We start from the raw sequence: 14,113 nt of genomic DNA, 5'->3' as shown, positions 1-14,113 counted from the left end.
AACATTCAACGTTATGATGGTTATTCAACAAATACTCCAACTTGGCCAAAGTTCATTGACATTAAATGACCTTTGACCTGAAACTCGCACAGGATGTTCAGTGATACTTGATTACTTCAATGCCAGGTTTCCTAAATCAGATTCATTAACTTTTAAAGTTATGATCGTAATTCAACAGATACCCCAACTTGGTCAAAGTTCATTGACCATGTGACCTTTGACCTTGGTCATGTGATTTGACAGGCAAAATATTTAGTAATACTTGATCAAACCTATGTCCAAGTTTCATGAACTAGGTTCATATATTTTTAAAGTTATGATGACATTTCAAAAACTTAACCTTAGGTTAAGATTTTGATGTTGAATCCCCCAACATGGTCTAAGTTCATTGACCCTAAATGACCTTTGACCTTAGTCATGTGACCTGAGACTTGAGCAGAATATTTAATAACACTTTATTAATTTAATGGATAAGTTTCAGGAATTAGGTCTGTATACTTTCAAGTTATGCTGTCATTTCAAAAACTTAACCTTCGTTTAAGATTTGGTGTTGTCGCCGCCGCCGCCGTCAGAAAAGCGGCGCCTATAGTCTCATTCTGCTTCGCATGTGAGATTGCCAATCAATGCAATTCAATTTTTGATAAACTATTAGATGCATTGGCTATTGTATGCATTTACTATTGTATGCACTACGCGGATGTTTAGCACAAAAAAACAACTTAAAAAAACTATACTATCGGCGACGACGACCTTATTACGGGAACAATTATTTGAAAAATATGAATGAAAGAAAACATAAAATACTTACTGATTCAGCAAGTGACGCCAGTGTATCCAGGCTCACAGTTACACGTGTAAGAATTGATTCCATCATTACATGTACCACCATTCAGACACGGGTTAGAGGCGCATTCATCAATATCTAAGTAAAGGAGGATGACAGAAACGCTTAAAACGTTTATTTAAACTTAATCAACGCTCTTTTATATTACTAATCTAATTTTAACGAATTTATGAGAGTTTTAGAAACTGCTCGTAAACTCTACATTTCTTTACGTGCGACTAGCGATACTTTTTTTAACATGTTTAACAAAACCAGACTGCCATACAGATTTCAATTTAATCTACAAAGATTGGATTTCAACCTTACTTAATGGGAATGAAAATATTTGATAATCTTTGTAAGTATTCAGAAGTCAAGTTCACACAAAAAACAAAAATGATGTGAATCTATTGACATGCTAGGGAAAGATCAAACAAACATTAACGTTGGAAATTTGATCCAAATCAGATGTAAAATAAGAGAGTTAAGACATTTTAAAGTTTCGCTTATTTTTCACATAACGGTTATATATGTGTGTATATCAGTGTAGCTCAGTAAAATTCAAATGAGACAGTCGATAATATCACTCACCATTTCTTTTTTTACATGAATTATACAATATTCTTAATTTTACAGATTTGGCAATAAGGAATATTGTAATTGAACCACAAATTAGGTGAGAAACAGTTGTATATCCACAAGTTCAGGGTGGAAATAACTTTGCTTAGATTTAGATTTATTTATTTCCGTTCAACAATTTTTTTTTCAAAATACGATCAAAGTAACAATACATATTCAATATAATAGATAACATGGAATTGAGAATCTAAGTAGTTTCACTTGTATTCTAAAATGAAATTTATAAAAGAGTGATCGGGTGTAGTTCCGAGCCTATATTTAATGAAAAAATGCGTTTTGTTGATAGTCCCGCATTCGGTCTTATATGTGAGACCCGCTTCAATTTTGATTAAAGTGATATTTGTTACGTACTTATATCGCAGTTCGTTCCCGTGTACCCTGTCCCCGAACAGGTACAGACGTATTCATTGTCTCCATCCACGCAAGTACCGCCATTTTGACATGGCATACTTGAACACTCGTTCAATGCTGAAAAAAGAGAGAAAGAAAGAAGGAATGAAACGGATTCGCGGTCACTTTGTTCCCGGTCCCAATCTGCCAGCATGATTATATAATCGTATTATATCATTTTCTGCCGATCAAGCCTTGATTTTGTTTATGTAATTTTATGCCTACGTATACTTTGAACAGGTTAAAAGCATATAAGATCAATGAAGGTAGATGTATCCCGACAATTTCGTCGCGATCGAATCGATTATTTCAGCAGTGGGAACAGAGTAACGGCAGAGTAACCGATCAACCTTGATCAGTATATACAGAAGAGCAGGTAGTCCCTATCGTCTTCCGTCTTCCGGTAGATTTAACAGATGAAGCCAAGACATATATCATTGAGGACATGTTAATCACGAAAAGTGAACCCTACTAACAGCGACTGAGATACAGATGTATTTACAAGTAAAACTGCAGAAAGCAACTGAATGCTGAAGGAATTGGCAACCACTCTTTGGTCATATGTGTGAAATAGTGCATATACAAATTGTTAATATTGTTCTTGCAAAGACTGTGGTGCTTTGTTGTTTGGTACTGTAGGCTGTGTGACCTGAAAAGAAAAAGGGAAGACATAAAAGGGCCGGCTGAAATGAATGAAATACAAGCAAATCGCATTGGTCCGTATTCTGTTAGCAGGTTTAACTTAAGTTCTGGTTTAGGTATGGATAGCCACTTGTTACATAAATCAAGTAGATATATCAACTTCAGCTCATTTGGCTCTCAAATCATTCATAATTGCCTAGGAAGTATAAATAGATGATTGTCTTCACCATCGATGAATCAGGAAAGAGCACAGTAAACATAAGAAACATAAAACTGAATACAATTTCGATACTTTTGGCTTTCCATACTTAAACCACAACTTTAAATCTGAGTTTAAGTTAAACCTGCTATCAGAATACGGGCCATTGTGTTTGACGACATCAGCTACTATCAACCATGGCTACATTGAAGTGATACTCCAGGAATTCGATGGATGCTGTTGTGAAGAAAAGTATACTGACAAAAGGAAGAAAGATATGACCTTACTCTAAAGCTATGGGGGAAAAGGAATTAGATACTAGATCCACCAAGAACGGCATTGCTAGGAACATTCACTGTTACTGATTTAACTTCAACATGCGACCAATCAGAAATGTTGTATTACATGATAATCATTGACGCAGTCAATCCTGTCGCGCAACTGCCTGCAAGCCAAGTCACATTGACAAAAGAGAATATAGGCCAGCACCATAAACGAAATCAAATGAGTCTTGTGATTTTTAATGAGAGAGTCAAAAGGGGCCTAAGCTTTCGATCCTAGCAGAATCTTCTTCGGAGGCAAAATGACAAACATATAAGGTGGAACAACCATAATATAGACCACAGACATACAACAGCAACACTGGAACAAGGAGACAAAAGGGGCATTAGTAAGAAGAGATGACCAATCAGGTTAATGAAGGTGAAAGAAAAGGGGTAGGCAGACACAAAGGGAAGTTGGTGGAGTAAGGCCAAAGAAAGACCTCAAGCCAAGAGGGATTACGATAATGAGGCAGGCAACATCAAACAGGATTTGGAACAAAACAGTGAGAGGGTATGAGGAAGATATGAAAAACAAGAGAATTAGTGAGAGGTTGGTCAAACAGGTAACAAAGAAAGGCATAATAAGCTTGTGCATAAGAGTGGGGAAAAAAGGAAAAAAAAGAAGGGAACAATTGATAATGTGCAAAAGACACAAGTATGTAAGATAGAGCATTAAACTAAGAGAAGAAAGTAGATAAGATAAATCTGTAAGTATAAAAGTATATAAATATATTAAAAATGAAAAAATAATATATATATAATGATATTGTAGTCCGCTGGGTGTGAGGGGAAAAAACAGAAGACTATATAGTAGAAAAAAAAACCTGTATATATGGAAGGGAAGCAAATTGCCTAAAAGGGTAAAAGCAAATAAAGAAACTGATGCTGTATGAGAGAGGGGGCGTATTGAGAAAAAAAAAACTAAACATAGTAACCATGAAAAGAAGCAAAATAAATAAGTGGTAAATCTAAGAGGTGAAGGGAGAGAGAGAGAAAAAAAAATATATATATATACACAACAAAAAAAGTAAGTCCCCCCCTAAACAAACATCAGTAATTTCCGAACCAATGCGAGTTTTTGATATATTTTTACATGAGCGTGTAGGTAATTTTAGAAGCTACCCTCTGAGTAAATGTTGTGGACGTATCTTACGTCATGCTTCAGTGAGCACAGTCAGAAGGCAAAAATGTCCCTTTTCAAAAGTCACAAGCAACATATCACGACTTTGATTCCATTTTATTCGAACTTATTACACATTCTCATCATGAAAAATAGTCAGAAGGCTTGTAAAAGGTACTTTCTATAAGACGATATAACTTTTTTAGCTAAATTTCACGGTTGAATAAACTCTAGTCCGATTTTCCTATAATTGGATTTTTACACATTTCTTTCAATAAAAAATGCTAGAATATGATGACAGTTATTTTGGGGAAGACTATCTCCAACAATATTCACCGTTTCACGGTTCAATGAACATTTATTGGAAACAAAAAATGCGATTTTCAAATATCGTAGGCAAGTATTGCTTCATTTTTCTCACTGAAAATGATCTTTTCTCAACTTTTTCGTTATGTTCATGACCAATAAACATGCTTCAATGATTCAAAGGTGTCAAATTAAACATTTACACTTGAATGAACATGTGGAATGTGATTAGCTCTTTTTTACGTTATTGGAAAAAAATGCAATTTGTAACTTTGGATATCTGTCAAACAACTCCTCGCACAGTTCATTTGATTTGATTTTTATGAAAATCCCCATGTTTAATGCATCAGTGAGCACACAATATTGGAAAATTATGCAAATGAGAAGAAATTTCAAGGCCTTGGCCCCACTCTGTACCGTATCGAATGGTTATTTTGGTGTGCGCACCTTTTGGATAGTGTTACTCTGAAGCCATGTGCGAAGTTTCATGAAATAACTGTTGGCAGAAGTAAAAAAAAAACGTCCATGAAACAAACCCTCATTTCATATTTGTTAAAATTTTGACTTCCTCTCTCATAGACTTGTGTACAATATGGGTGCATATGTTTCAGCATACGTAACCCCTTATTCAATATGGTGGAACTTTTTTTCAAGGCTGTCTTTAGCAATGTCATTTGGCAGTAATGTTCATCAACCTATAGGCAGAATTCTGTGCAAAAATGAAATCGATTTGTTTATTTATGGATGAGTGAGCACGCAACAAAGTGGGAAAATTTATATTTTCAATGTCACAGATTCATTTTAAAGGGTAATAAAGTGAATATTGGGGGCAAATTTGGTTTCAAATGTGTCTTTAATTGCTGTTATTTTTATCATCCATCATTTCTATCACCAAACACTTTCCGAACTTTAGCCATTTCATGGTTCAGCGAGCACATTCGAAAATTTAGGAATGAATACTCATTATACTGCATAAATGTATTCTTTTCCTAACAATTTCTCAGGATCAGTTGAATGTATGGACAGATCAGTGGTGGATCCAGAATTTTAAATGGGGGAGGGGCCTATAATCGGGGAGCCATCAACATTTTCAAATTTTAACATGATCTAACAAGTTGTAGAAGATACTACCCCAAAAAACCCTATGACACGTCACAATACAGGGGCCGCAGAGCAGCTTTCAAAGTGGGGGCGGGGGGGGGGGGGGCTGACCATGCCAAAAATCACAATCGTATTACATTTTTGTACTTGCTTAAGGAAAAAAGTGGGGGCTGATGCCCCCCATCCCAGCCCCCCCCCTCCCCCGCTTCCGCGGCCCCTGCAATACATCGCGCTCACTCAACCATGAACATACGATATCAAAATTTGGTCTGAAATGGTTAAATGGTGGATAGTAAAACAGCATAACACCATAAAATTCACCTAAAAAATAATTTTTGCCAAACTTTGTATTTGCACAATCTGAAAAACGACTCTTGTGACTTTCAAAAATGGTCATTTTTAATTCAATCTTTAATTACTCATGCACGACTCAACCGATCAATCTCATTTTTCTCCAGGAGTTGCTTAATGAGTGTATAAATCCACCCATGAAATATCATATCTCAAAATAATTCGGTTCAAAAGTTACAGCAATTTGATTTAGGGGGGACTTACTTTTTTTGTTGTGTATATATATATATATATATATATATATATATATAAAATGAATGTTATATCGCCTGAATGAGGGAGGAAAAATAGGAGCTGAGCTTGTATGAGTTATGGGAGGAAAGTAGAGGTAGAAACTTAAATGTAGCTAATCTAAAAGAGCTGAGGGGGATGCATATGTGTATACAAATGGAAAGTGGGTAAGAAAGATTAATCAGTTGTTCCCCTCTTGGGTGTTCAGGTCATGAGGTTGGATGGTGCGAAGTCGTCTCATCCAGAACTTCTCTCTGCTAGTGCGGACTGAGTCAGGACGGGTACCTAAAGATTCGATGCCCTGTAGCATCATGTCAGTGATGGAGTGGTTGGGAAGGTTAAAATGGCGGCCAACTGGAGTGTCCAGCTTTGCTGTGTTGATGGTGGATATGTGCCCGTAGAATCGTTTCTTGAGTGTGGTCTTGGTTTCCGTATTGTACCCTACAAACTCTGCAAGTGATGAGATATACAACATTAGTGGTAGTGCAAGTGATGTTGCCCTTGGTTCGGTGAGAAAGGCTGGTAGAGTTGCTGGTGAGAGTGTCGCCTTCGTGAATGTGTATTTCACATATAATACACCTGTTGCTGGTGCATTTGAAGGTGCCATGCTGTATGGGAGAAGAATGGTTAGTGAGGGAGGGCAATTCAGCACGAACAATGAGTTCCCTGAGATTCGGTGGGCGTCGGTATGCTAGAATGGGAGTATCGGGAACGGCCTGTTGGAGACGATCAGAAGTGTGTAAAATGTGGTGGTTATCAAACAGGATTTTGCGGAGAGGGGGTAGATTGGGATGGAAGGTGGTCACAAGTGGTATTCTGTCGGTAGTCTTTTTGTCACTTTTAGGTTTGAGAACTTCAGATCTAGGGAGAGAACGGACTTTGTTGATTGTCAGTTGGACTGTCCTGGCCCCGTGGCCTCTGGCACAGAGATGTTTCTGCAAATTCCTGGTATGGAAGGAAAAATCAGGGTCCTCGGAGCAGATACGGCGAAGTCTGAGGGCTTGACTGTAAGCGATGCCGGTTTTGCAGTGACGGGGGTGGCAGCTGGATGAGTGGAGGTACTGGTGGGTAATTTTAATGAGTTCTAATTGTTACACTTTTTAACTTTAAATGTTCAAAAGACTTATTATGCTCATCGCATTTAAAATAGTTCGAATTGTATGTGAATTATTTTTTCGATCTTTATACGCATAAGGGGGACAAATAATACATTCCTTACCTGTCATACAGTTTGGGCCTGTGAATCCACTGGCACAAGTACATGTGTACATGTTTATTCCATCCGTACAAATGCCTCCGTTCTGACATGGCGTCGGCGCGCATTCATCGATATCTGCATAGAAATAACAGTGAAAAAAAAATATATAAGAAAGGTGTAGAAGTAAATACAAATATATTTCTATTTTGTTCTAGTGCCAGATTGAAAAAATCTTCTATGTAAATTTGAAACTGCATCCATTAGAAGAAATCTTCAGTCCATATTCCTCATGTCATAAGTTTTTTAGGGTATATATTAAACATTGTCTGGTGATGAATAAAACCTTAACATAGGCTTTAAAAGGCTAAAATATTTCGATTTTATATAAAGAGAGAACTTTTTGTTTTCGCTTAGTTACAACTGACACATTTATCTGTTTATAGCAGTCATGACGAATTTGACTAAGCTGCAGAATGGGGAGGGAAAGCAATTACATTCTCGTAGCAATTGGATAAAATTCTATCATTATTACTACAGTCCCAAACATTTCACTTAAAATGTGTAAAAAATAGTTTGATAAAATAAACCCTGAATGGTCATTCGGTCATTCCACTATTTAATCAGTTGCGTAGGTTTTTCTATTTCTCCTGGCTATTTTTTCTTCCTTTTCAGCAGGTTGTCCCTATTGTCTTCCGTCTTCCGGTAGATTTAACCAAGGATATAGATTAAGCCAAGACATATATCATTGAGGACATGTTCATCACGAAAAGTGAACCCTACTAACAGCGACTGAGATACAGATGTATTTACAAGTAAAACTGCAGAAAAGAGGAGAGCAGAGGAAGCAAATGAATCTGAAGGAATTGCCAACCACTCTCTAAACATAATTATGTGTGAAATAGCGCAGATGAAAAAAAAAAGTATTTGTCTTGCAAAGACTGGGTTTGTTTTGTCTCTGGGTACTAGGCTATATCACCTGTTAAGAAAAAAAGGAAAACATGAAAGGGTCGACTGACATGAATAGAATACAAGCAATTCGAATTGTGTTTTGACGACATCAACTACCATCAACCAAAGCTACATTGAAGCGATGAGGCTCCAGGAAATCGATGTATCTGCTGTGTAAAAATGTCTGTTTACAAAAAGAAGTTAGGTGTGACCTTACTCTGAAGCTATGGGGAAAATGGAGTAAGGTGCTAGATCCACCAAGAACGGCATGGATTCACTTTGACTGATTTAACTTAAACATGCGACCAACCAGAAATCTTGTATTACATGTTAATCATTGAGTCTATCCTGTCGTGCGATTGCCTGCGAGCCAAGTGGCATCTGACAAATGAGAATATAGGCCCGCAGCATAGACGAAATCAAATGAGTCTAATGATTTTCTAATAAGTTCCAATTGTTACATTTTTTAAACTTTAAACGTTTAAAAGACTTATTATGTTCATTGCTTTTCAAATAGATCAAATTGTACGTGACTGTTTTTCTTCTTCTAATTTTTATACGCATAAGGGGGACAAATAATACTCGCTGTATCCATTCCTTACTTGTGAAACAGTTTGGGTCTGTGAATCCAGCGGCACAAGTACATGTGTACATGTTAATTCCATCCATACAAGTGCCTCCGTTCAGACAAGGCGTCGACGCGCATTCATCGATATCTGCATAGAAATAACAGTGAAAAGAATATATAGGAAAGGTGTAGAAGTAAATACAAATATATTTCTATTTTGTTCTAGTGCCAGATTGAAAAAATCTTCTATGTAAAGTTGAAAGCCTCATCCAATTAGAAGAAATCTTCATTTTATATTCCTCACAGCATAACTGTTTTAGGGTATACCATAAATATTGGGTGGTGATGAATATAAATACGCAGTTGGGCAATTTATCAAACCTGAACATAGGCTTTAAAACGTTCAACTATTTCGATTTCATATATAGATAGAACTGTTCTTTGTGCTTAGTTACAAGTGACACATTAATAGCAATCATGACATATTTGACTAGCCTTCAGGATGGGCAGGGGAAAGTGATTACATTTTCGTAGCAATTGGTTAAAAGTAGAGGGGAAATTCTGTCATTATTACTAGAGTTCCGTTTATTTCGACTGAAATGTGTAAAAATATTTTAATAAAGTAAATCCTGAATTCCGTTTATCTAATGAAAGTCTTCATTCGTTTATTTAATCACTGAATCATTTACTTAGTTCTTTGTATCGCTCCTGTGTATTCCTCTTCATATTCACATATCTCCTTATCCATCTAACTTTCTACGATCCCATCTCTATCGGTCTATTCTACCTCTCTCTCTCTCTCTATCCATCGATATATCTTTGAATCTATGATTAATGATTTATCTAAGTATGCTCGTTTCAGACTCTAGTGTAGGGGAAGAGTTGGCTTGAGTCCGGTACAGGCGCCCCCAAATTTATATATATATATATATATATATATATATATATATATATATGTCTACTCATTGACATTGTCTGGTGATGAATATAAATGCACCCACCATAAATATGAAAATACTAATGGCGAGGAATTGAATTCTTAACTCTCATATTTTTTTCGGGGGGGGGTGGGGGTTAGGAATCATAAAGATTGCTCAGTTGATGTTTTCTCCTTGACTAAATGCATGGTCACACCGCCAGAGCGTTGTTGGAGCGGTCGTGGAGCGGAGAGAAAAAAATCATCACCGCTCGCTACCGTTTACCATTTTCATTGAATCATTTACTTAGTTCTTTGTATCGCTCCTGTGTATTCCTCTTCATATTCACATATCTCCTTATCCATCTAACTTTCTACGATCCCATCTCTATCGGTCTATTCTACCTCTCACTCTCTCTATCCATCGATATATCTTTGAATCTATGATTAATGATTTATCTAAGTATGCTCGTTTCAGACTCTAGTGTAGGGGAAGAGTTGGCTTGAGTCCGGTACAGGCGCCCCCAAATATATATATATATTATATATATATATATATATATATGTCTACTCATTGACATTGTCTGGTGATGAATATAAATGCACCCACCATAAATATGAAAATACTAATGGCGAGGAATTGAATTCTTAACTCTCATATTTTTTTCGGGGGGGGGGGTGGGGGTTAGGAATCATAAAGATTGCTCAGTTGATGTTTTCTCCTTGACTAAAGGCATGGTCACACCGCCAGAGCGTTGTTGGAGCGGTCGTGGAGCGGAGAGAAAAAAATCATCACCGCTCGCTACCGTTTACCATTTTCATTGAATCATTTACTTAGTTCTTTGTATCGCTCCTGTGTATTCCTCTTCATATTCACATATCTCCTTATCTATATAACTTTCTACGATCCCATCTCTATCGGTCTATTCTACCTCTCACTCTCTCTATCCATCGATATATCTTTTAATCTATGATTAATGATTTATCTAAGTATGCTCGTTTCAGACTTTAGTGTAGGGGAAGAGTTGGCTTGAGTCCGACACAGGCGCCCCCAAATATATATATATATATATATATATATATGTATATATAAGGCACCGGCGTTCAAAGCTGGGGGCCCGGGTTCGATTCCCGGCAGAGACATTTTTTCGGCATCACCAATTTTTCCAAAGGGTAGATAGCTCTGGGGAACCTTGATTTAAGCTACGCCTACCATCATGACCATTGTTCTCTTCATCCATTTCTTACAATATTTAAATAAAAAGAGTTGCCAAAAGCTGTTGTACATGTATAACTTTACACATTTGTATTTCTTCTCCCATATGTGTACTGTATCGAAGCAATAGCTTTGATCCAGCTGAGGCATGGCGGCTTGTCATTGTTCAAAACTCACCTTCACCCGACAAAGGAATATATAATTGGTATAGTGTCGAAAATCTGTCTATCTGACGGTCAATCGGATCGGGCTCGCCCTAGCTACTAACCGTCTCTGTGGTCTAGTGGTTAAGGCACCGGCGTTCAAAGCTGGGGCCCGGTTCGATTCCCGGCAGAGACATTTTTTCGGCATCACCAATTTTTCCAAAGGGTAGATAGCTCTGGGGAACCTTGATTTAAGCTACGCCTACCATTGTTTTCTTCATCCATTTCTTACAATATTTAAATAAAAGAGTTGCCAAAAGCTGTTGTACATGTATAACTTTACACACACACACACATATATATATATATATATATATATATATATATATATATATATATATATATATATATATATATATGTCTACTCATTGACATTGTCTGGTGATGAATATAAATGCACCCACCATAAATATGAAAATACTAATGGCGAGGAATTGAATTCTTAACTCTCATATTTTTTTCGGGGGGGGGGGGGGTTAGGAATCATAAAGATTGCAAATTGCTCAGTTGGTGTTTTCTCCTTGACTAAAGGCATGGTCACACCGCCAGAGCGTTGTTGGAGTGGTCGTGGAGCGGTCGTGGAGCGGAGAGAAAAAAAATCATCAGCGCTCGCTACCGTTTACCATTTTCGATTTCGATTGTTGTTTTCGATTATTTTCCCCAATTTTGAGAGCGAAATTCGACCCTCTTTCCCTACCGCTCCAACAATTCTCAGGCAGTGTGACCAGGCCTTAAGGATAAAGTTATCTGAACAAAATAAAGTCATGATGTCGATCCATACAATACCAAATATCATCCCGAGACTCGGGGTATGATCAAGATGGGACATTGCTAAGTGCACCCAAATCCTCCATGCATAGGTTTCCATTATTTATACAAGTCTCTTAGAGAAGACGTTTTACTTTTGAGGTGGGTAAAAATCCGCCACCACTCATCATGCAAGTGAGTCTAAGTAGGTTGGTATCTAGAAAATGGGTGACATATATATGATCGTAAGATGGATCATGATGCCTTGCATAATCATATTTGCTCCCGTTGGTATTGCCTTTTCGTCGCATGCTGAAAAAACGGCATGACCATTACACTAGCACTTTTAAATTTCTTAGGCCAACATGACTTAGGTCACGGCGTACATAGGCAACAGGCTGCGTTTGCGATGTAACAAACACTGTTCTAAAGTATGTGGTGGAAGCGAGAAATGATTCGCTGAGCTCAAGATTGTGAATTCTGAAGAGATTATGTTGGTTATCAAATGACCCCCCCCCCAAAAAAAAAAATGAAAAAAAAAATTAAACGTTTAAAAAACTTATTATGTTCATTGCATTTCAAATAGATCAAATTGTTCGTGACTGTTTTTTTTTCTTCTAATTTTTATACGCATAAGAGGGACAAATAATACTCGCTGTATCAATTCCTTACTTGTGAAACAGTTTGGGTCTGTGAATCCAGCGGCACAAGTACATGTGTACATGTTAATTCCATCCATACAAGTGCCTCCGTTCAGACAAGGCGTCGGCGCGCATTCATCGATATCTGCATAGAAATAACAGTGAAAAGAATATATAGGAATGGTGTAGAAGTAAATACAAATATATTTCTATTTTTGTTCTAGTGCCAGATTGAAATAATCTTCTATGTAAAGTTGAAACCTCATCCAATTAGAAGAAATCTTCATTTTATATTCCTCACAGCATAACTGTTTTAGGGTATACCATAAATATTGGTGGTGATGAATATAAATGCGCAATTGGGAAATTTATCAAACCTAAACATAGGCTTTAAAACGTTCAACTATTTCGATTTTGTATATAGATAGAACTGTTCTTTGTGCTTAGTTACAAGTGACACATTTATAGCAATTATGACATATTTGACTAGCCTTCAGGATGGGCAGGGGAAGTGATTACATTTTTGTAGCAATTCGCTAAAAGTAGAGGTGAAATTTTGTCATTATTACTAGAGTTCCGTTTATTTCGACTGAAATGTGTAAAAATATTTTAATAAAGTAAATCCTCAATTCCGTTTATCTAATGAAAGTCTTCATTCGTTTATTTAATCATTGAATCATTTACTTAGTTCTTTGTATCGCTCCTGTGTATTCCTCTTCATATTCACATATCTCCTTATCCATCTAACTTTCTACGATCCCATCTCTATCGGTCTATTCTACCTCTCACTCTCTCTATCCATCGATATATCTTTGAATCTATGATTAATGATTTATCTAAGTATGCTCGTTTCAGACTCTAGTGTAGGGGAAGAGTTGGCTTGAGTCCGGTACAGGGGCCCCCAAATATATATATAAATATATATATATGTCTACTCATTGACATTGTCTGGTGATGAATATAAATGCACCCACCATAAATATGAAAATACTAATGGCGAGGAATTGAATTCTTAACTCTCATATTTTTTTCGGGGGGGGGGGAGGTGGGGGTTAGGAATCATAAAGATTGCTCAGTTGGTGTTTTTCTCCTTGACTAAATGCATGGTCACACCGCCAGAGCGTTGTTGGAGTGGTCGTGGAGCGGTCGTGGAGCGGAGAGAAAAAAAATCATCAGCGCTCACTACCGTTTACCATTTTCGATTTCGATTGTTGTTTTCGATTATTTTCCCCAATTTTGAGAGCGAAATTCGAACCTCTTTCCCCTACCGCTCCAACAATGCTCAGGCGGTTTGACCAGGCCTTAAAGGATAAAGTTATCTGAACAAAATAAAGTCATGATGTCGATCCATACAATACCAAATATCATCCCCGACTCGGGGTATGATCAAGATGGGACATTGCTAAGTGCACCCAAATCCTCCATGCATAGTTTCCATTATTTATACAAGTCTCTTTGAGAAGACGTTTTACTTTTGAGGTGGTAAAAATCCGCCACCCTCATCATGCAAGTGAGTCTAAGTAGGTTGGTATCTAGAAAATGGGTGACATA

At 37.1% G+C, this 14,113-nt stretch overlaps 1 protein-coding gene across 1 annotated transcript in view; it reads right to left on the bottom strand.

Annotated features, from left to right (window-relative positions):
- LOC121422647 (fibropellin-1-like) overlaps positions 1–14,113 on the bottom strand; it is a 61,711-nt gene that overhangs the window by 18,867 nt on the left and 28,731 nt on the right. The window contains exons 11-14 of the mRNA XM_041617807.1: positions 12,594–12,707; positions 8,874–8,987; positions 7,345–7,458; positions 1,814–1,930 (exon numbers count right to left, since the gene is read on the bottom strand). Of these exons, the coding sequence (XP_041473741.1) occupies positions 1,814–1,930; positions 7,345–7,458; positions 8,874–8,987; positions 12,594–12,707 (459 nt within the window). The remainder of the gene's footprint in view (positions 1–1,813; positions 1,931–7,344; positions 7,459–8,873; positions 8,988–12,593; positions 12,708–14,113) is intronic.

Source organism: Lytechinus variegatus, chromosome 10, assembly GCF_018143015.1.
Source record: "Lytechinus variegatus isolate NC3 chromosome 10, Lvar_3.0, whole genome shotgun sequence".
Lineage (NCBI taxonomy): Eukaryota > Metazoa > Echinodermata > Echinoidea > Temnopleuroida > Toxopneustidae > Lytechinus > Lytechinus variegatus.
Note: the sequence above shows the minus strand (reverse complement) of the source record. Positions and strands in the feature narration are given on the sequence as shown.